The sequence below is a fragment of the Seriola lalandi genome, unplaced genomic scaffold, assembly GCF_002814215.2.
Source record: "Seriola lalandi dorsalis isolate HSWRI2012SDOR001 ecotype SW California unplaced genomic scaffold, Sedor1 jcf7180002054663, whole genome shotgun sequence".
Classification (NCBI taxonomy): Eukaryota; Metazoa; Chordata; class Actinopteri; order Carangiformes; family Carangidae; genus Seriola; species Seriola lalandi.
The window spans coordinates 313,383-336,877 of record NW_019525216.1 but is presented as its reverse complement, the minus strand read 5'-3'; the positions used below and the strand labels follow the sequence as shown (position 1 = coordinate 336,877).

The 23,495-nt window shown below is 43.5% G+C and overlaps 1 protein-coding gene across 4 annotated transcripts in view; it reads right to left on the bottom strand.

Moving 5' to 3' along the window:
* Positions 1 to 11,522: 11,522 nt before the first annotated feature.
* ppargc1a (peroxisome proliferator-activated receptor gamma, coactivator 1 alpha) overlaps positions 11,523 to 23,495 on the bottom strand; it is a 38,304-nt gene continuing 26,331 nt past the window's right edge. For all 4 annotated transcript variants that reach the window (XM_023421105.2, XM_023421104.2, XM_023421109.2 and 1 more), the window contains exons 8-13: positions 22,229 to 23,465; positions 20,433 to 20,525; positions 19,338 to 19,458; positions 17,261 to 17,382; positions 16,656 to 16,807; positions 11,523 to 14,229 (exon numbers count right to left, since the gene is read on the bottom strand). In XM_023421105.2, the coding sequence (XP_023276873.1) occupies positions 14,126 to 14,229; positions 16,656 to 16,807; positions 17,261 to 17,382; positions 19,338 to 19,458; positions 20,433 to 20,525; positions 22,229 to 23,465 (1,829 nt within the window). In that variant the 3' untranslated portion in view covers positions 11,523 to 14,125. The remainder of the gene's footprint in view (positions 14,230 to 16,655; positions 16,808 to 17,260; positions 17,383 to 19,337; positions 19,459 to 20,432; positions 20,526 to 22,228; positions 23,466 to 23,495) is intronic.

Here is a 23,495-nt window from a genome sequence, read left to right as displayed (position 1 = left end):
GGGGGCTGCCGCAAAGACCGAGTGTGCCGCTGTAGCCTCGTCCTTTTTCATCAGTGTGTTTTCCCAACCCGAAAAGTGAGTTGGCATACACAGTCTATTCCTTTGGGGGTGTGTGGCTTTGAGCGAACTGCACTTCATCTACAAGAGTAAGTCAGGGCACTGTATATCACCTCAACACAGACACACTGCCCTCACACGCAAACACACACAGTTACACTACAGTACGTCCTCGCTTTCTCACCAGGTTCACGCAGAAACACACCATGCCCTTCTCTCTCTTTGCCTCTGATTTTCACACATGCGCGCGCGCGCGCGCGCACACACACACACACACACACACACACACACACACACACACGCCCTCTGTCAGTATTTGAACAGTACATGCAATGTCCAGAGACCGAGCTTCATGCACAGTTAATGTCTCTGCTGTCCAGATGATTAACGTTACCTGGTTCACGTTCCCAAACGCTGCCCAAATTCCACTCTCCTCCTGCTTCACCTTCTGTGTCGAGCTCACTCCTGGGCTTCAGGTAAAAATAGCCGCTCCACCCTGTTCCTCTCTGCCGTCACACAACCTGCCGTGCCTCCGCTGGGACATCAGACCTGGGCAAAATTGATTTTATTGAGAGAAAGGCTTACATGTGTTGCAAAATACAATGCACAGGAGAATTTTGGATTTTAAGGAGCAAGTGTACATTCTTTCAGGGCCAATGTGGGCCTGAAGGAATAACGGCAGTGTACAGGAAGGCGTTCCGGAGTTCATCTAAACCTGATATGAAGCTTTAGCAGTTTGTGCCAGAAAGCTTAAGTTGGAGTCTATTTTTTTTTTTGTTTAACATCCTCTCTTTGTGCTTCTATTCCTACACTGTAGCACAGCAAGAAAACACAAAGAGGGAATATTATACTCAAAAGACAAACTTGATTTTATTTAATGGCGTGTTCAGGCTGCACCACGTCTGCCCGACTCAACGTATGTACGGCGTCAGGAATGTAAATGGGCATGCCGTCAGGTTTTACTGTTTTCTCCAGCGTACTGCATCATAGTGGACCACAACTGAAGTCGCTCCCTGGCAACTACTTCCTGACGACATCAGACAGGTCATGAAACAACATGAGCCAGAGGCCTCATATTACCTTCAGATGAACTTTAGAAGATGTTTGTGCAGAGAACAAGGACTGTAGATATGTAGATATAAAGAAAGGATCTCTGTACAGCCAGCGTGGTGAGAAGTAAACCTCTTTTCCTGCACATATGGGCATGAGAGTATTGTGTTAAGATAGAACTGGAACAAAAACATGAACCTAACCTTTCACATTGGCATGATGTTCACAGCTAAAGACTCCCACTGTCATACTGACAGGCACAAACCTGGCCCCGGTCTGGCCGGCTAACTTATTTAGTCGGTGTTGGGACTTCAACAAGAAAATCAGACCAGTGAGCTGAAAGCTCCCAAAGCTGCATTGAGCTGCAGACAGGTGCACTGGCTGTCAGATTCTCCGCAGGATCTGCAGTTGCAGCACGCATACAATGGATAACAGAGCTTTAACATAGAATAGAAACTTCTAAAAAATTTGACAGGTGGTGAGGAACATTCAAAAACATCTCCTTGTTAACATGTTAGCCCAGAGCACCTGATAAGGTGATATAGATCAAAGCCTTTTCCTTTAGGTGTGTGGAGTTTCATGTTACATAGTCAGAATTTACCTTTGACAAGTAATGCAAAACAGCTTTGGGACTGCTCCCAGGATTCTCATTTGCCATTTCAGTGATAGGACTGGATGTGAAGTTGTTGCCCGTGGCCAGAATGCACACATTAGGAGTGAGTGAAAGCTCTCTCCAGCATGGCATATCTCTTTATGTAATGCAATAGCATCTGCTGAAGGCGTTGACATAATCCCAAAACTGAGCCATCCAGTCGGCATGCCAACAAGTCGGCAGACAAGGGATATAAAATGGGTGTCTGCAACGGGGAAACTAGGAAAGAAAGGAGAATAATTGTTGTTTAAAAGCTGCTAGTTCAGAAAGAGTGTTTATTGAAGACAGCGGCTTGTGTGCAAAAAGATAAGTTTATGTGCTTAATTTGCTCAGTTTTCCACCCTGTACGTTATAAATAGAACTCTGACATATGGCTTAGATCGAGCCAAAACTGTACTGGTAAAGTGACAATAAAGACATCTTGAATCTTGTTTACCAAACCAGCCTGTCTGCCTGAAACACTGCAAACCCGAATGTTTGGCCTGACTCTTTTTACTGCTCAGGATTTAAAGCCTGAGGGTGTGATAATGCAAGAGCAAATACATGAGGAGGAAAAAAAAAATAAAAACAAAAACTTTGAATTGAACCCCTGAGTCAAATCAGGGAAAGCAGTAATTCAAGATAAACAAACAACAGGGGACTTGAATAACTGACACAAGATTTCCAATTAAGCCACACAAATCTGCAAAAAGTGTGTGACTACCCTATGTGGCAAAACCACACAAAGGCACAACTAACTTCCAGGTGTCGATCATGTTGGGGCTTCTTGAATCTCAACTGACGTGTGATAAGACGCATCATGCTTCTGGGTACATGCAGGTTAAACATGAAATAATGACGGGAAAGCATCAAGCTACATGTTTGGATGAGCTAAGTTTGGTAACTAACTTCTCCTTTGCAGAGCTGGATGGCGTGTCCTATCAGCTGTGTTGTGTGCATGTGGGCATGCTGCCACTCTCCAATCAACATTGATTGAGTCCAGGTGCAAGTTTGTCCTTCCAAGTGCTACAGAGCTGAATCGATACCAATTCACCCACCGAATTTGTTCACACTCGCAACAAAACTCTTGAATTACAGTATGTCGCGCTTTGTATCCAAATGGTGTCAGATTCACAGTGCAGACATAGTGTGCTGTGCTCACATATCTGCCCAGTACACTGTGTGTCCCGCGTTGTCCTTTAGCTGTGAATGTTAGATCCTGTTGTCCTTGGATCCCGTGTCGGCATTCAATTCTGTGTGCGTGTGTGTGTGTGTGTGTGTGTCTGTGTGTGTGTGTGTCTGTGTGTGTGTCTGGCTGCACCGGTGTCACCCAGAAATATTCCTTCGTGATTCTGATCGTCAGCCATGAAACTGTCCAAACAGCAAACTCCAATTGGCCCTTATAAATAAATAAAAAATGCTGGGAGCAAGCATGTGAGCAGAACATTAAAAGCTTTATTTTATTTGTGGTTTTATATTTTGTGTTTACCTTAAAATACTAACAAGACTAATTATTCAAAACTATAAGAATGCCAGTTATCACATACTGACACATACATTATGTCCATGGACAGTCCCTATAGTTGTATTCAGTGTTATTCAATTGCTGCTCAGTTAACATGACAAACTGGCTTGTCACATTTAAAAATAAGCTTTCATGAAATGTGAAGACTTCCCACAAACTTCCCTTTGTCCTACAACTTATTGCCCTGTCTCTCTTTAACAAGAAGCAGGCGTGCTTGAATGGAAGAACGGTTCTGTCCTTCACACTGTCTGATTTGCTTAGGAAAGGCGCTCACGTCTAATACTAATCTGAACGACAGCAGTGGAAATCCTGGCTCAGTTTCAGAGGCTAGATTGGGCCTGGCCCAATGACCTTCTCTGAGAGAACATGGAAAGTTTGCCGGCTCAATATGTCACAGCCAGCATGAGCTTAGAAAGAGAACAAGAAAGGAGTGATTAAATGGGTTAGATCAGTGGCTGGCTTTGGTAGATGTCAGGAGGAGTGCAGCTCTGGTTGTACTATGAGATTAACGTAAATTGTATCAGGCTGAAACTCTCTCATCATGGGTGCATCCAACTTTACAGAGCACCCAATCAGAGAAAAAAGAATCTGAGACCATTTCTATTTCCAAAAATATTTCACTCTTAATTTTAAAGGTGACTGAGCATTGCTTTCTGAATACAGCACAGTAAAATTCCAATTCACTATGTATAAGTGCAACAAGTCTAGCACATCAGTGACAATCAATAAAGCCATCCCAACATTATAAGAAGTGACAAAGCTATCATTTTGTCAGGAGCCAGACTTATGAAATTCCCTTTCAGGCATCCTGCTGGATAAGAACAGAGCCCATCCGCTAAAAATCTGTGTTTCACTGACATAAATAACTGATAATTCAGAAATTTCTTAAGGCATAATTATAGCAACTGAAGTAAGTTTAAAGCAAATTAGCCTCACAGGAAGTTGAAACAAAGTGTTAAAACGGGGTTAATTGAATTGTAAGCCTTGTCACAGAAGATTACCAAGTCCAAGAAACACCACTTTAATTGCGTTATTACCATGTGGATTAAGGCATGGGGTATTTTTGCCCAGTAATTACAGCTTGACTGTCCGTGCATTTTAATGCACTTTAGTCAGGATGATTTGGGCAGAAATTTTTGACAACCCAAACACAGAGGAAAGTTCCATTACAAAATGTATCTGTAATGCTTTGGGATAGCACTGACATTTGAGCTGTAATGGTGCCCACAAAATAAGGATTAACAGGATATATGGTGATAATGAGTAATTCATTTGACAGGACATCGCCTTGATTTGATGCTATTTATGTATCAGAGGAGAGAATCAGAGACTCACTACACTATGGCCACTTTTCCTTTTTCAGACTGTATGTCAGCCATGGAACCTTTGCTACATGAAGCCTCCGTTCCCCTTTAACACCTCATCTGAATTTAATAAAACATGTTTTCATCCTCGCGACAACAACATCTCAACAACTACTGAATAATTTCACTTAATGAGTGAAATATCTCAACATCTGATGAGTATGTTGCCATGAAATCGGGTTCTTAGATGATGAACGTTACTTACTTTGATGATTCCTCTAGTGTCATCATGAGGTCAAAATTTTAATTTGTCCAATATTCAGTTTTGCAAGTATTTGGTTTACGACCAAATACTTGCAAAACTAATGACATTCCCATCAGCCTCAGCCGTACTTTGTATTTTGTGGTAATTAACAAATGATGACATGCTAACATATCGAACTGAGAGGGTGAATATCATACGTGATAAACATCCATGTTTGAATTATACTCAAAGCACCACCGTGCCTCGACACAGCCTCACAGAGCTGCTAGCGTGGCTGCAGACTCTTTTAGTCCCGTTAAGTGACAAAAACACACCTCTGCCCTGTTTCTGTTGCTGCACAAACCTTGTTTTGTTGCGGCTGTGACTGGTGAAGATAGTCATTATTTTTCAAGATGGACCGTTTTCAGAGAAGCCGAGGTCTTTAAATGGAGTGCTAATGTCACTGAAGGTGTATCTGCGCTTTGAAATGATAAGGAGCGTGGACTGCATCAACCTCTTCTTTTGATACTTTATTGATCTCTTGCTGCTATCCGCTCTCTGCACTCCAAATGTTGGTCAGTTCACAAAAACAGTTACACAATAGTCTCTTTGGAGCTGCAGGGAATTCCATCTGTTGCTCAAGGGCACTACAGGGCAGATGTTTCCAGACACTGAAATTTGATCATGGTCGTCCAATTAAGCAGCGGTCTCCCTACTTTCTCCTACTTCTCACATTCGTGATTTCAACAGCCGGGGAACCCAGAACGGTTTCAGAATATCATTAGCCTAATGGACAGGAGCGCAGGATGGCAAGAATGAATGATTGCATTACAGTGCCATTTGCAGCAGACTGTACACTGACATAAATAGTACAAACAAACAATCACTGTCCATGTGGCTATTGTACTGTACTGTGATTGCTTGCTGTCTGATACATGGGTTCAAGCTGGGGTCTGAGAGAGAGGGAGAGATGCTCTCATGTGCCCTTGAGTCAGAGTGAGTGGGTTGGGTGGGGGCTAAGTAGCTGGGAACTGGATTTAGACACAACTCTGCGATCCGCCAGGACCACTCTGCATAAAAATACAAGGAGCAGATAAGAGACAGAGGGAGAGAGATAGTCAGAAAGAATACATAGGGTGGGAGAGAGCACTCAGCTTTTCTCTCTTTCCGAGCCATCTTGTCAAGAATGCTTGAATGGAGCCATTATGAAGCCCAGTACGGGTCAGTTTAAATAACAAGAATAAAAACTAGCTAGCCTCACATTTTCTAAAGCAGTGGTTGCCAAACCTGAGAGTAGGACCCCGCCAGTGGTCGCAGCATTAATTAAAAAAGGTCAAGAGATAATTTCCAGACTGGGAAAAAAAATTGAATTTGCAACACAAAATTATGTTGGTTTTTTTCTTAAATTTTCAATAATCTCATTTCCAGTCACTGGAGTTTCTGTTACTTGTAGCGTTTATTGCTGCTCTGTCTGTCTGAAAGTTAATGTTGTCGTTTCCTCATCACAGTGGCTAACTACCTGCTGTGCATTTAAACTACTATTTCTGCTCCAGCACCCAGAGCTCTGCTGCTTTTAGCGACTTTCACCAATTCAGCAGTTGTTTACAAGCGGTTCAGATCAGCTAGTTACATTAGCTTAGCAGTTAGCGCTAGCTTCTCTCCCTCTCTCGTGCTCGGTGTGTCTTGGACCAACAGATGAACTTGTTCATCAGAGTGTGGTGTTGTTGTAACTTCAGTGTAGAGGATTGTCATGTTTATTACAATTTCATGTTGTCTGCTGTCTTACCTTCGACTTACAACTTCATGACGCTACTGCCTTGCCTTTGACACACCGCTCCCTCGGAGTTCCTCCCGTCTGGGAACGTCTGTGTACACTGCGGCCGTCAGCGTGACAGGCTGTTACTCGTGATGTGTAACCAATCAGATGGAGCTGTGGGTGGGCCACAGCGATTTTGGTGAGTTTACTGTCAGATCTCTTGACCCGTTTTTTACAAAAACAAACACTGGAGGTCAGAAGAGTACGGTACAGTATTAATGGTAAGCTAACCAGTAACATAAATAAGTGCAGGTACTGTGTACCGGTGCGTACCGGTCCAATTCATGCACTGGTCACAAGCAAAGAAAGACCCATTGATCTAAAGGATGATGGCGATGGTGAAGTATTTATAAAGTGTTGACTTCTGTGTACATTGAAGCTAAAGTCAATTTGTAATTCAGGTCTCATGCTACTTTTTTATTTGCAGTACTTGATGGTCTTAATCCAGCCTCTAACAGACTGTAAATGATCTCTTTGTATGAGGGAAATAAGCATATTTGATTTGTCAGTATTTTGAATGAAGTCATTAAGTACTGAAGTCATGGAAATTATGCTAATTGTTATTGATGCTACTCCATGATTGCCAAATAATTACCGATGATATGCTGCTCACATCATCACATTTACATGTTCCTCTCTACATCGGCTCGTTAGCGATGGCGCCGTGATGCTGGGCCTATCAGGATCCACTCTCACCACCTGCACACTTGGAGTGTGGGAGCGAGGGGAAGGAGCGTCTGCAGAGTGCCATCACAGTTTTGGCCCAAAGAGCGCCATCACAGCCTTGTCACGTCGAGTCAGTCCCGCTTTGTCTCTTTCCGCTCTCTCTCTCTACGTCTTCCTTTTTCGGTCAGGTGATGCTCACACAGAAAAAGCCCGGGCGTCTGCATCCAGAGCCCTAACGCTCTCTGTCAGCTGGCGGTCACAGTGGAGATTCATCTTTCTGCTGACGTCCCTTCTGTGTGGCAGAGAGTTGCCAGCCCCAGCAATCTTAAAGGCCTGCCATGGCCTCGAGGCACAGGAAGCAGGTAAACGCGGAGTGCGTCAAGGCCACGTGGATCTGTTAGTACATGATCAAAAGGCCAAATTACCAATGATTGCCTTCTGGATCTGATTCCTATGCTAATCCATCAACAAAATCTATATGAGCAGACACGTGCACACGCACATCATTACAGACACTAAAACACTGGAATCTTTTAGGTTTCCCTTTTTTGTTGTTCTAATTAATACGCCACGTCTTGGGCACACTCGAGGTAATTAACATTGTTTTTTGCCAGCAACACACAGCAGATGGTGATTGAAAATAGAGGGATGAGTCGCTCAATCAACCACCATTTGTCTGTAGCCATTAATTATCTAGCGAAGAATACATTCAGTCCCCAAAGTTGATAGTTTGGGGGGAAGAAGAATACTGTCCTTCTGTTCCTCATTACTCTTTAACAGCAGAAACTGCTGAAACTAGAATGCCAGATAGGGAGATTGCGATTTTAATAGCACTGTCATTATCTTCTCCCATAAGGTGGCATACGATAGAAGGCTTGTGGGGGGAAAAAATTGTGCAAACAATTTCAATAAACAGAAGCCAAGTAACATCTAGCGGTTCATTGTGTTCTGATTCATCAAAGAACATTTTCAGAGATGTTAGGGACAAGAAGCACAGTGTCATTTAAAATGATGGGTCCAGAAACCGCCGCGGGGAGAGTTAATTTTTCTCACAATCAAATGAGGAGCCATCAGATCTCGTGACCACTGCAAGATTACACCACAGACCACGTGACTTAATCAGCAGAGGTGGAAAAAGTACAAAAATTCAAGTAAAAGTACCAATACTTTAGATGAAATATTACTCAAGTAGAAGTAAAAGTACTCATCTGAAAATGTACTCAAGTAAAAGTAAAAAGTAGTTCATTTGAAATGTACTTTAAGTAAAAGTTACTTAGTTACTTTCTTTGTGTGGGGTGTGAGGGTAGTAAAAATAGGACAAGGGGTCAGAAAACCAAAACTATTTTGTTTTTAATTAAAGAACAAGTGTAACAAATGTAAGTGCAAAAACAACAACTTCACAACAACTGAACTTCTTGTTCAGTTTAAGTAGCAACTTAAAGTTAGTTGTTTTGTAAAGTTAGTCACTGTCGGTTCTGGCCATTGGTTTACTGTCAATGGTTCTGGCGCATATTTTTCCCCTGTAGGTTGAATTGTTATTTTTACTCAGTAACGGATAGGATTTATAAAGTAACTAAGTACAATACTTGAGTAAAAACGTACTCAAGTAAAATACAAAATACCGATTTTAAATTGTACTTAAAAAATACAAAATACACAAAAAAAGTATTCAATACAGTAACGTGAGTAAATGTATTTTGTTACTTTCCACCTCTGTTAATCAGTCATGGAATAACAGCATCTTGCCTGTAGCTATGGCAGCCACAATGTTATTATGCTTCAAAATTTAGCTTCTTCCTCCAGTTCTGGCAAAGTCTTGCAGGAGTGCTGACTTCTGCCTGGCAACAGATTAGTGTTTGACGACGCTCAGCTCATATGAAATCCTCTGAAAATAAAAGGCAACAAGAGGGAGAGAGAGAGAGAGAGAGAGAGAGACAGAGAGTGAAAAGGAGTTTGGGGAGTTGAGCAAAGAGAAACCTTGAAGGGACACTGGAGGCGAGAAGTCAGTGACATAGCATCACATCCCGGCATCGCGTCTTTGATGTTATTTTGTCATCACCAGCAGCTCCCTAATCCTACGTCTTTGGCACACTATAATCTTGTTTTCATTCTCTCTGCCAGCCTTGTAGTCAGAGATAATCAGTATCAGCAAACTTTAATTATTGTGATAGAATAGGAGATAAATGTTGTTGCTTCAATGTCAGTTGTTATTTCATTGATACAGAAGGGAAATTTGTACTCTTGATACATCTTGTGTTACGCCGAGAATAAAAAAAAAAAGTGTTCTTGATAGTAAATTACCGGTAGGATTGCTCATGTTCCACCCCATAGGCTTTAATTAACTAGTCTCAGTAATCTAATCTTATTATCGAAGACGGCTTTTTCCACACCCTGACCTGCTTACATGATACTGAGACAGGCAGGACCGTGAGAAAAATACAGTAGTAGGATGATATGCTCACAGAGGAGCTGCCAAAATTCTGCAGCGTTTCGTTTTCAAGTTGCTCTCGACTGCTTGGCCACCAAAACGCGAACCATTTACACATTCTTGTCACATTGCTGGAAACAAAGACTGAACAGTCTGTGCCATGTCCAGGATTTCAACAGCATCCGACACAGCATCCGCAGCCAGATGCCAAATAAAATACAGCGCTACACAACAACAGTGTTTGCCCCACAGAGAGCCCAGCCCCATCAAACCCCATTATCTCCAAGGCTACCACTTACTTCCAACTGGAGTAGAGATAGCTGCTTATCTACTGGTTAATAATAAAAAAGACACATAACAGATAAAAAAAAAAAAAAGCCATGCTATCATGATGGAAATAGAGAGGTGGGAGAAAAGAAAGCCGACAGGGAGAGGAGAGATTTCCAGGGACAGTTTCATTCTGTGGAAAGGGCAAGCAGAAGGAGACCTCCCGCTGTAATGCGGCAGCCAAGCCGAAATGAAAGCCAGCCGCTCTCTTCTCCGGGGCTAAACAGCAGCCTTAATAAAAAACACAATCAGACCCCCAACCTTAAAGTTTAATGCACATTCTTCCCATATTTCTCTTTGCACCAGTGAAAAAAAAAAAAAAAAGACGTGGTGGAAGCTCCTGGTGTGATCCCAGCTCCCAGGCTAAGATATGTGTGTGTGTGTGTGTGTGTGTGTGTGTGTGTGTGTGTGTTAAAGAGAAAAAAAAAAGAAAAAGGGGGGGGCTGTTATAGTCATAATGAAGCCCCACTGAATATCAAGCACACCATCAACTCACTATAGCTCTCCATTGTGTTAATGAAATTGTTCCCCCCAACTTTTTAATTAACTTGCAGACTCATGGTGTGGAGTCAAGTTGTGGACACAGACAAAGACTACAGTGTTCTCTCCCAGGTGATATGAATATCAAAGAGGGAAGCTGCTCTGAATTAAGCTGAGTTTCTTTATTAGGGGAGAAACTTCAGAGAGAGACAGATGTGCTGAGGATGGGCTCGTGTCATTTCTCCTGCGTCAGTCAGCTTTCACTTAACACTTTGATACATAAGCACAGGAGGGAGGGATGATGAATTTATTTTGAATCCACATTTACAACAAGCATTTGATTTCATAACTTTTAAATCTACCTTTTTTTTTCTTTTTTTTTAGTAAGCTCAAGGATCCCTCCTTGATAGTAATCAGAGTGAGCACAAATCACAATCATTCCACAGCGCTGAGTGAAAGTGGTACAACAGCGCCTGATGAAGAGACATTCATCACAAGGAAAGGAAGATCATAGGGAAGCCAGTAAAAGAAAGAAAGTTTTTTTTTTTTTTTTTTTTTTTCAAACACATTTCCCTTTATTGGCATGGTGAGGCTGATGAGAATTGCACATAAAAAATAAAATTCACAAGAAAGTCGTACAATAGGTAGAACCACAAAGGCATTGGTAAGGACTTGGCAGAAGGCAACGTGGATAGGACACAAACTGGTAACAACCCACAGCGACCCCCCCTCCCCCTTTCCCCTCCCACACACACACACACACACACACACATACACAAACACACTTCCAGAAACGCACACGTACCTGCCTAAAATCACAAACTCACTCACACAAACACACAACCGCACACACACATATTGTCCTTCCAAAAGAAACATGATTACCCAACAAACATTTAAGCAGTGGCATAGTCCTCAGTAGGTCACATTATTAAAAAGTCCGCCACAGTTGAAATTTGAACCATAAGGTGTTATAATATATTGCTACTCTAGGCAATTTACAAAGCATTTTTTATTACAATGATTAAAGCCACATCTATCAAATGGGACACGACACCATTACCCAAACGCTATACAGACAGCAAAAAAGTAAAACAATGTCTTAAAACACAGGTAAAGGGCTTTCTTTTTATCCTTTTTTTTTTTTTATCCTTTCTTCGACCAATTTTTGCCTCTTTGCATCATAAAAATTAGCCGTTTCTTGTCTCCACAGTCAAACTCCATGAAAGGAAGCCTGTGATCAGCAACGCCTCCCTGCAAAAGATTTTTCCTTCCTGTGATGGAAGCTGGTTCTGTCATTACTTGGCTGGCGCTCGAAACGGGATATTAATTGAACCAGAAACCGCAAGGTTACCTTTTATGTCATGTCGACAGCGCTGTGATATCTGGACTGTGAGTGGGGGGTGGGGTGGGGGATGGTGGTGGTGGATGGGGAGGCATGCGATACATTGTTGAGTAGTTTTCTCTAGGCTGATAGAATGTCATTTAAAAATCTGCCAGTAAAGACAGCTGTGAGGCAGATATCCAAAGTGGTATATACTGTACCGACTGTCATCCTGTAATAGCCATGCACTACACAACAAACAGGTTCAACTCGACACATTTTTACACACGGGGTGGAGTTTAAGAGTCAGTCACGTTTGCACAGATGTCACAAGGTAATGCGTGCATTACAATCACATAGACTCAATTACATCTTTAAAGGGAAGAGCAGGAGGTGGGAGTGGGGACATTCAAGTGTTTACCGCACAGGGTGATGTCACGGTGATGAAATGCCAAGATACAGGAATGGAGTCCTAACTACCAGCGACTGGGTAATGGGTCAAGTCCAAAAATCACACAACAGTAGGAGCTAAAATACAACTCTGAAAAATAATTTATTGCTTTTTATATAGTTTTTTCTTTCATTTATATTATTATCATTGTTATCATTATTAATTATATTGTAATTATTGTGAATAATATTAGTAGCATCATTGTTTATATATATTTTGTACATCAAATACAAGATCTTTAAAAAATTCAGGAAAAGGAAATTGTAAACTTTTGTTTGGCATTCACATAATCAAGCGTGAGTGGAGCGATGACAACAAGTGTTTGTGGTGGTACAACACAATTCCTGCAAAATCATTTTATTGCTTCATGTTCTGCTTCTGTGTGGAAAGGAAAAACCAGCGACGAGCCGCAGATCTGACTGAGAGCGGAGACGGAAATCATTGAAATGATGAGGGGGTTGGCTGTTGGAGTGATTAGCTGAATGTTCTGATTGTTTCGGAAAGGCATAGAAGGTAATATTATCCCCACCAAACCATTTATTGTACACCCTGTCTAGTGATTACAAGTTAAATAACACAAATCGAAGGACAACATAAATAAGCAAATAAAATTTCATGAGGTACGCCATGTGAAATGGAGCCCATAAATATTTTTGATTCTAATATTAAAATAAATAGATAAATATGTGTTTGTACTGATTGAAAAGATTTGAATGCAGTTTTCTCTCTCACTGAAGGTAATCAAAAGGAGAACCATACAAAGCAATGAAATCAAACCGAGTTATATATCTATATATATACTGATTGCTTCAGAAATAATTAATAAAAAATGGGGTACCTTTTTTTTTTTTTTTTTACAATCATGAAAAACACGTTAAAAATGCATTTTACACTGGTTGTTATAAGCAAAAAACACTGATTGAGAAACTTTATAAACAGAGAAAACTATACATGGTTGACTGTTTTTCCCCAACAAAATAACTTAAAAAAGGACGTTTGTTCACATGCTCCCTCAAAATGAGCAGTCGGACACATCTTTTTTTCTTTTTTACAATCATATCATGTCTTCTAAACATCATGTAGGTGTACAATATGTTTTACAGTATTGTAATAACTACAGATCGACATTCTGGATTAAGAAATTTTCTCCTCATTTTTAAAAAAGGCTGCGTTTTACAGTGCATAGCTGTAACAAATAAAGAACTTTATCCGATATGTACATAAAATAAAAATATTCCTTTTTATAGTATTTGTAAATACACGGCTACATTTCTCCTTAAAATGTAGACAACAATGTTACCTTGAGAATTTTACCTCCAAGATACAATTCCCTAAACTCTTGTTTGTCATGTAACACCAGATCCAAACACCAGATTCAAAAAGAAAGAAGAAAAAAATCAACTGCAAAACAAAAACAAATCTGGCTGAACAAGCTGCATGTTTTCACCCCCAAAGAATTGTGGGCATTGTAGTGCTTGGAGAGAAAAAAAAAAAATCATTTAAAGTTTTTTTTTTTTTTTTTTTCTTCTTTCACTGATGGTTGTACAGCAGTAGAGTGCACCAAACCTGTGCACCAGGTTCTGAGGGTTCACTGGCTTTCCCAGAATGCAATGTCTCTTCCCAGCTCTTCAGCAGCTATGTTCATGTAAACTTTATTTTTGATATATTCATTTATATTGATATAGGTCTATAGACTTATTCTTATATACTCTACGACATAGAGTGTAAAACTTCTGGTAGTCTCGTCGTCAAAGGAGCGAGAAACAACAGTGAGGTATAAGAAGTCCCTCTTTGTGACAGACAGCAGGTGCCACTGAACTGGTTACCTTCTCAGGCTGCGCTGGGCCTCCCTCAGCAAGCTGTCAAAATCCATGGAGTCATACTTGCTTTTTGTGGAGGCTGGATCAAAGTCGTCCGAATGGGAATCTGAAAGGGGAGGGCGGGCGAGGAGGATTGTGGTTAGAGTTGAGCAGAGCAGGATTCTTTGAAAATGCACCTATACCAAGACTTTCACCTTTGTATTCTCAGAGGAGTTTATGATCAGAGCTCACAGAATATTCTCCCTTTACGACAGTATTGTTCGCTCCTGTCTGGCTCCAGTGTTAATCTGATAGTCACTGTGCTATGAAGCTTAGATGTCCATCTTCCTGAAAAAGAAAATGTTTTCTTCCTGGTCTCTGGCTGCAGAAAGTAAAGTGCTGGCCACAAATTCATGGGTAACATGAAAACAGGAAAATGCACAACCAACTGTCAGTCTTGGAGATAATATTTTATGAGCTCTTATGTGCTGAACTATTTGTTGTTCGGCCACAATTAATAGATGGAAATTGTTTCAATCAAACTGCTACGAGCGAGGAGTTCGGATAGTGGGGGTAGGAAAAAGTGTTTTCTTCTACACAGAGGCCACAGATGTGAGAGCGTATCCATATGTCCTATTTTTCCCGATCAACCTGATAATACATAGAGTATCTTATCTCTGACAACAGACAGCTTCACAAATGGGGCCCCCAAAGGGCCCAGCAGCACACTCCAAGAGCTTTGAGAAATGGGAATGACCATGGCAGCTAGGAGACGCCAGTCGTGATCTAATGCAATGGCCGAGGGCGAGATTGCGTCACACAGCGCACCTTGAGGGATGAAAAATATCCCGGTGCTCTACTTAAAACTAATGGACAGTGTCTCAGAAAACAACAAAAAAAAAAAAAAGAAAGAAAGAAAGAAGCGGGAGCCTACCAGATTGAGAAGGAGGGGCGGGGGGGGGGGGGGTTGGACACCACACTATTATAAGATTCTCCCTTCCTCTCAATCTCTTTATCCTGTGCTATCAGTATGGGGACGACCAAAATAGCCTGTTCCTGACAAAGAGGCGGTCAAATGAAGGCCTTTCCATTTCAGTAGACTGATTAGTCAATCTCGGCATAATGTCTACCCTCAAGGCTTTAGGATTAGCAACTGTTTCTGTGTGTCAATTTCTCATCATGTCTTCTCTTAAAAAGCTGATGGCTTTGAGCATGTGTTTTGAAAAATATATAGTGACCGCTTCATTTATTGAGGAGAGTGCTCTTATTCTAAGTGACCCATTGACCCTCTTGTAGCTTTGCCTTATTCATTCCTGACCTCCCAATCTGCTGGTAAACACATGTCGGGGGGGGGGGGGGGGGGGGGGGGGACTGGCTGCAAGATGCAAGAGTCAATATCTATCTGATATGTCATCAAACGGAGGAGATGATCTTTTGTGGCTGTGCAACACTTAACATAATGAGGCATGTCTCACTTAAGTTTCAATATGGCTGCTCGATTACTGCCACCTTTATCATTGTGCAGCTTCAGAAGAAAAAAAAAAGAATCTTTTCTTTCTTCACATGTCATAAAGGGCATCCTACCGGAGGAGAGAGTCTTGATTTCACTGATAGCTTGAATTATTTATCAAATGCGTCATTCAGCTACAGTTTCCTATCTGAGATCTTTGTATCTGACCCATATGGAAGCTCTGCATATACAGTACATCAGCTACAGATGTATGTGTACCTTTACTCTCAGGAATCACATATGTTAGATGAATCCTGCTACGCCGCTGACACCCACGACACCCCGAACTCCCAACAAAGGCAGTAGGTACGAGTAAGTAGGTATGCTCCCACAGTGGCCCCTCCCTCTATGTAAATGACGGGCGCCTACGTGCCACATCAAGGCTCTACCTCGTTTCAGCGCCGTAACAGCTGGCAACAGATGGAATCTCACTCCAGAGGGAGGAGGGGTTTCTGGGACTTAACCTTGCTCCCACCTTCTTCTTCCTCACCTCATCTCTTTTCCTTGTCTTCGTTCTGCTGCGCCTTTTTTCCCTCCTAATTTCCTCTCTACTCCTCCCTCTTCTTCTCCACGCTCTTAAAGTGATCCCCACACCCACGCAGCACATGGAAACATACCTTGAACACAGCTGCTCGCGTGCTTTTAAGTGCCATCTTTCTCCCTAATGTCTCGCTTTTCATATCCAAACGGTAGAAACAAGCGTCCCATGTGCATATGAGTAATGGAGTCTGCCTCGATTTGCTGTAGATGTGACCAGCAGGGAGGAAATGGAGCTCTATTCTCTGCGTGTTCACAGTCTGACCTCTGAACTCTCTTTGCCCTTTTTGAGCCGCAAATGCCTGGTGGACACATTGAAGGCTGCAAGAACCTTAGATGGATCTCCTTTGATCTGGAAGCATCACTCAAGCCTTTTTTTTTTTTGCTGTCTTATTCCCTACTCCCTCTTTCCCCTTTTCCTCTTTACACTGACAGCCCTCCCAGCTACGCAAATATACTGCATGACTGCAGGGGGCTGATGCAGAGAACAACAAAGCTGCACTTACCCAAGTCTGTGTAATGTGATTTGCAGAACTGCTTTTGTCCGCCAAAGCACAGCTCGAACTGAGGCTCGTTTGACCTGCGTAAGGTGTGTCCGTTCTCAAGGGCGGCAAAGGCGTCACAAGTGTAGCGGTACGTGATGAAGCCAAAATTGTCCCTGGTCAAGAATAGAAAATGATACGTCAGAGTGTTGCTGTGGGGCAACAATAACTGAACAGGGGGAGGGGGGGCTTGTCTTAGATGACGATCACACTGTTTATATGCAAAAGAGAATCAATAAATGTGTATCTTTGGGGCTCTGTAGGCCGAGACGTAGATGAATCAGGAGACGCTCTGAGACTACAAAAGCTCTGTCTTTGTCTTAGACCTTAAAACACTCGCCTCTGCTCTAAGTTCAGCAGTTACAGCAGGAGATTTTTGAAATCATCATTATTATTATGATTATAATTAGGAATGCTCAAATAAATGGCTACTATAGCTCTACACTAATACCAGACTACTATAAAGATGCACACACACATACACACACACACACACACACAAACACACACACACACACACACACACACACACACACACACACACACACACAGAGTCCTGGGGGCCTTACCCATCGTCCCTCAAGTTCACTGCACATTCTTCAATTTCGCCAAAGACTTCAAAGCGGCGCTTCAGCTCCGTCCGGGTGCAGTTGGACCTCAGTCGCCCCACGTACACCACCCGTCTCTCCTCCTGCTCGTTAAGAGGAAAGACAGAGCAGAGGTAGGAGATTAAAAGGGGGAGTGTGTTTTTCCCTTTCCCCTCTCTTTCTTCACTGAGCCCTAATGAATTGGTCTTGATCACTCCCGTGGATACTGCGGCTGACTTTGGGCCCCCCGATTTTGTCCCCCTTTCCTGTCTGTCTGTTGTGTTCCTCTGTGATTGGTTCAGCTTGCTTCCTCTTATCTGATAGACTTGCAGTTTGGAGGCACCTTCAATCTGCCTTGGCACCACAATTCCTCTTTCTCTCTGCAACTCATCAACCAGAGGCAGTGATTTTTATCAAATCTTAAGTTTGGGGCTGCTTCTTCTTTCGTGAAGTCTAAAAATAAAGCAGCGGGGTGACTCAGCCATATATCAGAAAAGCCTGTTTCTGCCTTTCTTTCTTTCTTTCTTTCCAACTTGGGATTCAAACTTACAATACACAGCAAAGTAGGCGGGGTTGTTAACTGAGAGGTCTGTTAATATTATAAGGATATTCATATACAACAGAGAGGGAGCATTAAGAGCTGCGGTAGTGAGCCATGGGGAAAAAAACATGGATTTCCTTGAACCTCAGAGGACGTGGGGGTCATAGCGGAATAATTTTGGAACAAACTGCACGAGGCTGCAATTATAGCTTTTGAGTAGTTTAATTGCATCTGCTAATCATATAATACAGCACAAGCCCGGGGCTACAGTGCATCATGAGTATTATTTATTTATTCCTTCATTTACTTGCCATTACTGGGGCAAGTCCATTGAGGCCTGTTGAAATTTTGAATGCTGTCTTGAGGGTAGTCGTAACATATATGTAAATCAGTTGCCTGGTGCTAAACTCAAAGTTCACCTTTGCCCCGTTTGACTTATACGGAGTAGCCTAGAAATATATAAATTAACTACAGATGACTGTTTTTATGCTGCTTACATACTGTTTGAGACAAAAAAAAAAGTATTTGCTGAATTAGGGGTTTAGTTGCTGACAACTGATAAATAGGCGGTCTCTTCTTGATGGCACCCTGAGGGCTGCCTGTGTGTGTGGGTGTGTGAGTGAGTGAGAGCGCGAGGCAAAAACAGAACGAGACAGACACACACACACACACACACGCGCACGCACACACACACACACACACACACACACACACACACACACACACACACACACACACAAACAAGGAGACGCTTTCACATCCCTGGTCTCCCAAACCTCGTCTGACAGCTTGAGCTTCTCTGCTCGTAATTGTTTGTCTCTCCATCTCTGAAAATGTATGCATGCCAAGCCACGTTTGCATTACTGCATCATTTAAAGTGCGCTTTATCAGCGGGTGGTAGTAGCGTGATCTCCCTGGAAACTAAAGTAATTTCACACTGAGACAAGGAGAGTGGAGACATGGGAGAAAATATGATATTCACTGCATCGGGCTGACTTTTGAAATAGATAAAGAAAAAGGGAAAAAAAAAAAAAGAGCTCAAGAGAATCAGTAGCCGTTTCCTTTTTTGTCCTTTTCCCCGTCTTGCTCTCCTAGTTTCTGTTTTCCACTATTTTAACATTTTACCCCTGTGGTGTGATTAATAAGAGTCGACAGTGTTTCCAGATGACAGAGACGTTAAAAATACACAACCCGGAGATAAAGAGGAAGGGCCTGTCGCCTGAATCATTCAGGAACTCACTTTGTATATATTCTTTCAGCGGAGGGAGACGCTGAGGCACATGGCACTGGGCTGGAGGCTGTCTGATCCTAAGTAATGTGTGTGTGTGTGTGTCTGTGAGAGGTTTCTGTGTGTTTGCAGGAATTTGTACATGTGCCACAGCAGTGATTGCATGCGGTCTTTTATCAGTGGCAGCAGGAAAGGCGTAAAGTACAGCACAGAAAAAAAACAACAAAAAAAACAACGGGGGGGGGGGGGAGACGGAGGAAATGAGATGGCAGTTGTGTTTGTTTACTCACTATTGCTTTCTGCCTCTGCCTCTCTCTCTGCTCGGCTCTTTCGAACTCCCGCTTCTCGTAGTCCCGGCGGTACTCCTCCCTCTTCAGCCTCTCGTGCTGGTACTCCTCATAGCTGTCATACCTGTGGAGGATGAGAGACTTATGACATCACTGTCCTAGCTTGTCCTCTAAATTCACCCTCCCCTGTTGACGCTGATGAAGAACAACTGCCAGTGTTCACCAAGGAGCAGTCGCCACTGATGGAGGGGGGTTGCAAAGGAACGGAAATGGACATGTTAATAAGATGTCTCTTTGCCATTGATATGATTACGGAGCCCGCAGGAAAGGCCCGCGGGAGTGCCGGCGAGCAACGCGGTCGGGGAGCCAGGCAGCTGCAACTGTCAGCACAACTTCACATGTCATTACTTTCTGCTTAGTTAGGGCTTCATCAAGAAGTGCAACTTTCTCCCCCACCCCACACTAGCACAAGACGTGTCTGTTAAGTTTTCGACTGATGAGCGACTCTCGGGCTTGTCGGGTGTCATTAGGCATGTGGGTGCCAAATCAGCTCGGAGCACTGGGATGGTGTCAGTCTCCCTCTCTCTCTCTCTCTCTCTCTCTCTCTCTCTCTCTCTCTCTCTGCACTGTGTCAGTACTTCTCTGCATATGAAATGGTCCCCTCTGCAGTGGCTCATGGAAAACTACAGAGGCACTAAGTTGAATAAGCATCATTATACAGCTGGGAGCATCGACTCATGAGTGAAGTAATGTGCATCAGTATGATTTGGGATCCTCTTGTCACTAGTCCAATAAAACATGATCAATTAAACATATTTCCCCCAAATGTTTGTCAAGGGGTCCCCGTGTGGACGGAACAGACTGCATACAGGCTTCGGTCTTGATGTGGAGAGGGAATCGCAGAGAAATCAAACTGCCTCTGAGTGGTGACAGGGAAAAGTTCATTGTTCACTGTGACTGCTTCTTCAGTGAGGTCTTTTGAATTCTCAGGCAGCCTCGGAGAATACACACTTGTCCCGACTTGAACTTTGTGACTAAACAAAGGTTTATCCCACACAAAACAAATGAGAGGTTAAATAATTCATTTCAAATAATCACCTTGGCCTGCGGCTGAGAGGAGATCGAGACTGAGGGTGGGGGCTCTTGTAAGTCCTGGAGCGAAAAGTGCTTGAATCTGTGTTGTGACGAGACCTGAGGGAGAAATAGAAAATGTTAAACAGGAAAACTTATTTTTACCAACAGCTGGGAGTGATGTTCATCTCGCACAGCAGAAACATGTTTAAAAAGGAATGAAACATACTGTTGGCTGCCGCAAAAGTTGTGACACCTTGGTTAATTTCTTCTTGGCTTTGGGAACCAAATGAACTTCTTTGATATTTGTAATACCCATTAACACGGTTGAAACTGGGTTAATTCCAGATAAAAGCATTCTGGCCTTGTCCTAATCTAACCCAGAAGGCGTGCATGACTTTCTCTCCTTTTCACACACCTGAGCATGCACCTGCTATCTATGTTGTATGAGGAAATGGTCAATACTGCAGGCCCCGGTGGCCCGACTGTAGAGCTTGTACCCCTGCACTCCTTAAGCTTGATGCTTAATTATTGAAGTGTTGCTGAAGAAGGACGAGCTGAATAATGGAGGGGGAGAACTTTGGGAAGCTCAGTGAAGCAAAGGAATGGCAGATTGGAAAGATCTAGGATCTTGCGCTGTGAAACTTGAACAGAGAGGAAGATTTTTGAGAATTATTTGGCTGACATTCTCTCTATCTTTCTTTGCATCAAAATATAACAAGCTTCTTGTTCTGTCACTTTCAAAACTCTAATCCCTATCCAGCATTTTTCAGAAGGCTTGTCAGTGTCAGATTCTGATCAAATGATTTGGGACTATTACGATATAATCTGTGAGCGAGCTGGTGTAGAACAAGGTCCCAATAAAGATAAAGTGATTCTATTGGCTCTGTGGAGTAAACTGACCTTTAAATAATCAGGCAAACTAACTGAGTCACTGCACTGGAGTCCTACACTGAGGCTCAATGAACTACTACTGACAAACTGAATTTACTCACATCTTTCTCAGCAACTATGGTTTGACTCTGTTCTTCTACCAAAAACACCCAACAGAAACCCCCTTGGCGCTGATCAAAGGGAAGCATGGGAAATGTAGTTCTCACACAGTGCTATGATGATAGGAGTCTCTTTTGAGAGGGGTTTTGAGACTACATTCCCACAGCCTGGATTTGGCTTTCATCTCTGGGGATGTAAAAGAGGAGGGTTTGCCACTCAGTAAAAACAACAGCTGCCGCTTAAAACAATAGCCCCGGCATCAAACACAAAACAGAAGCATGCAAAGGAGCCAGTGAGGAGGGGAGTGTTAGGAAGACACTCAAATATAACTCCCTGCCTAGAGATGAAAACTGATACTGTTCAAAAGTCCAGCGCCTCTGGCACCTTTCATGTTTTGGGTTTTTTTCCTTTTTGTTCATTGTTCATCGCACCATTCAACCAATCGTCTTTCCTCACTGTTAGTTCAGAGAAATGAAAGTGCCACCTGGTTTAACAGGCAGAAATTGGTTAGCATAACAACTGCAGACAACTTGGCTTTGTGTAAGACTTGCCAAATCTAATCTGCATTTAGTCCAAGCAAAGCAAAGACTAGCAGGAGGTCAAGAGCCCGTGCTAAGAGTCTCCAGGGTCTATTCTGTCTGATGACGACTGATCAAGCCTGTTTTACACTCCTAAGCTAGACCCCCTGCCAGCTCCAAGCCCTGTTTAAACTGCATGGGTGGGGTGCAGCCAAGGTTCAGCCAAAAAAAAAACAGGAGATGTCTGTGTGTGAGTGTGTGCAAGAGAAAAAGAGAGAGAGAGAACGAGAGAGAGAGAGAGAGATGACTTACCAGGAAGAGGGGCGTCTGTCAGGTGAGCTGGAGAGAGAGCGCCTTCGGTAGTGTGAGGAGGAGCTGCGGGAGCCGGAGTGGGAACGAGAACGGGAGCGGGACCCGCCGCTGGTCCAGCAGAAAGGTCTGCCTGGAGAGAGGAGGAGGGAGGAAGGTGGGGAGACGGAGCCTCGCGAAGGGGAGCAGCTGGATGGTGGGGAACAGGAGGGAGAGCAGGGGGGGCAGTCAAAGAGTAGGTCCAGAGGGGTGCCCTCCCATGGATAGAGGAAGCGACTCTCACGGCCCTCACCCAGCTCTAGTTCATCGTGGAAGGGCAGGAAGCCTGGATGCAGGTAAATGGAGCCAGGCAGCTTCTGGGATAAGTACTCGTCCTCTCCCTCCTTGAGGGACTGAGGGGCTGCAGACTTGTTCGGTTTGCTGCCTGGTTCTCTTTCCTGACCACCCTGACTGTAGAGGGCTTGTAAAGGGTGGCCAAAGTGCTTGTTGAGTTCTGCTCTAATTTCTTGGTCGCACAGGAGCTTCCGGCTGGTGGCAGAAGGGTGTTCTTGGTCCCTGTCAGTAGTGGCCTCTCGTGAGGGGATCTGGGTGGTTTGTGTAAGGGTCTGCTTCCCTAACCCCTGGACCCGGACTGCTTCTCCATCCACAGAGGCAAAATTCTGCTGCTTAGCCAACGGACCAGATGAAGCTGATGATGGAGAGCAAGAAGATGAAGATGATGAAGAGGATGGTGGCATGGCTGAGTCCTTACATTCGACATGCCTGTCCTCCACTGTGCCTGTAGTAGGCATGGGAGCAGCAGTGGCACCCGAGGTGACTGTCATTTCCGCTGCTGTAGTCATGGTAACAGTGGCTGCGCCGCTGTCCTTCTTAGTGCTAGCTGACGCTTGGCAATAGTCATGGTCACTGTAGCCACGGGGCGCCGCCCGCTTATTGTTGCTAGTGCTGCGATGCTCCTCAAGGCCGCCCACCACTGTGTGTTGGGTGGCGGAGTAAGGGAGGGCGGTGGACGCTTTGCTCAGCTGGGCATAAAGCTCAGTCTGTTCGGGACCCTTCCTGTTGGGGCCCCCGCCTGAGGCACCTGGGGCCGGGGCCAGAGCGCCGGGGCCCAACTCGCTCAACCTGGCTCTTTTGCATGCCAAAGCTGAGGAGGAACATGAAGACAACTTGGTTTTGAGCGATGCTTTGAAAGGATTCTCTTGACTGGCTTTGTGTGGGGGCGTGGTAGGTGGTGTCAGACCTGCAGAAGGGATGAAGAGACAGAGGTTGG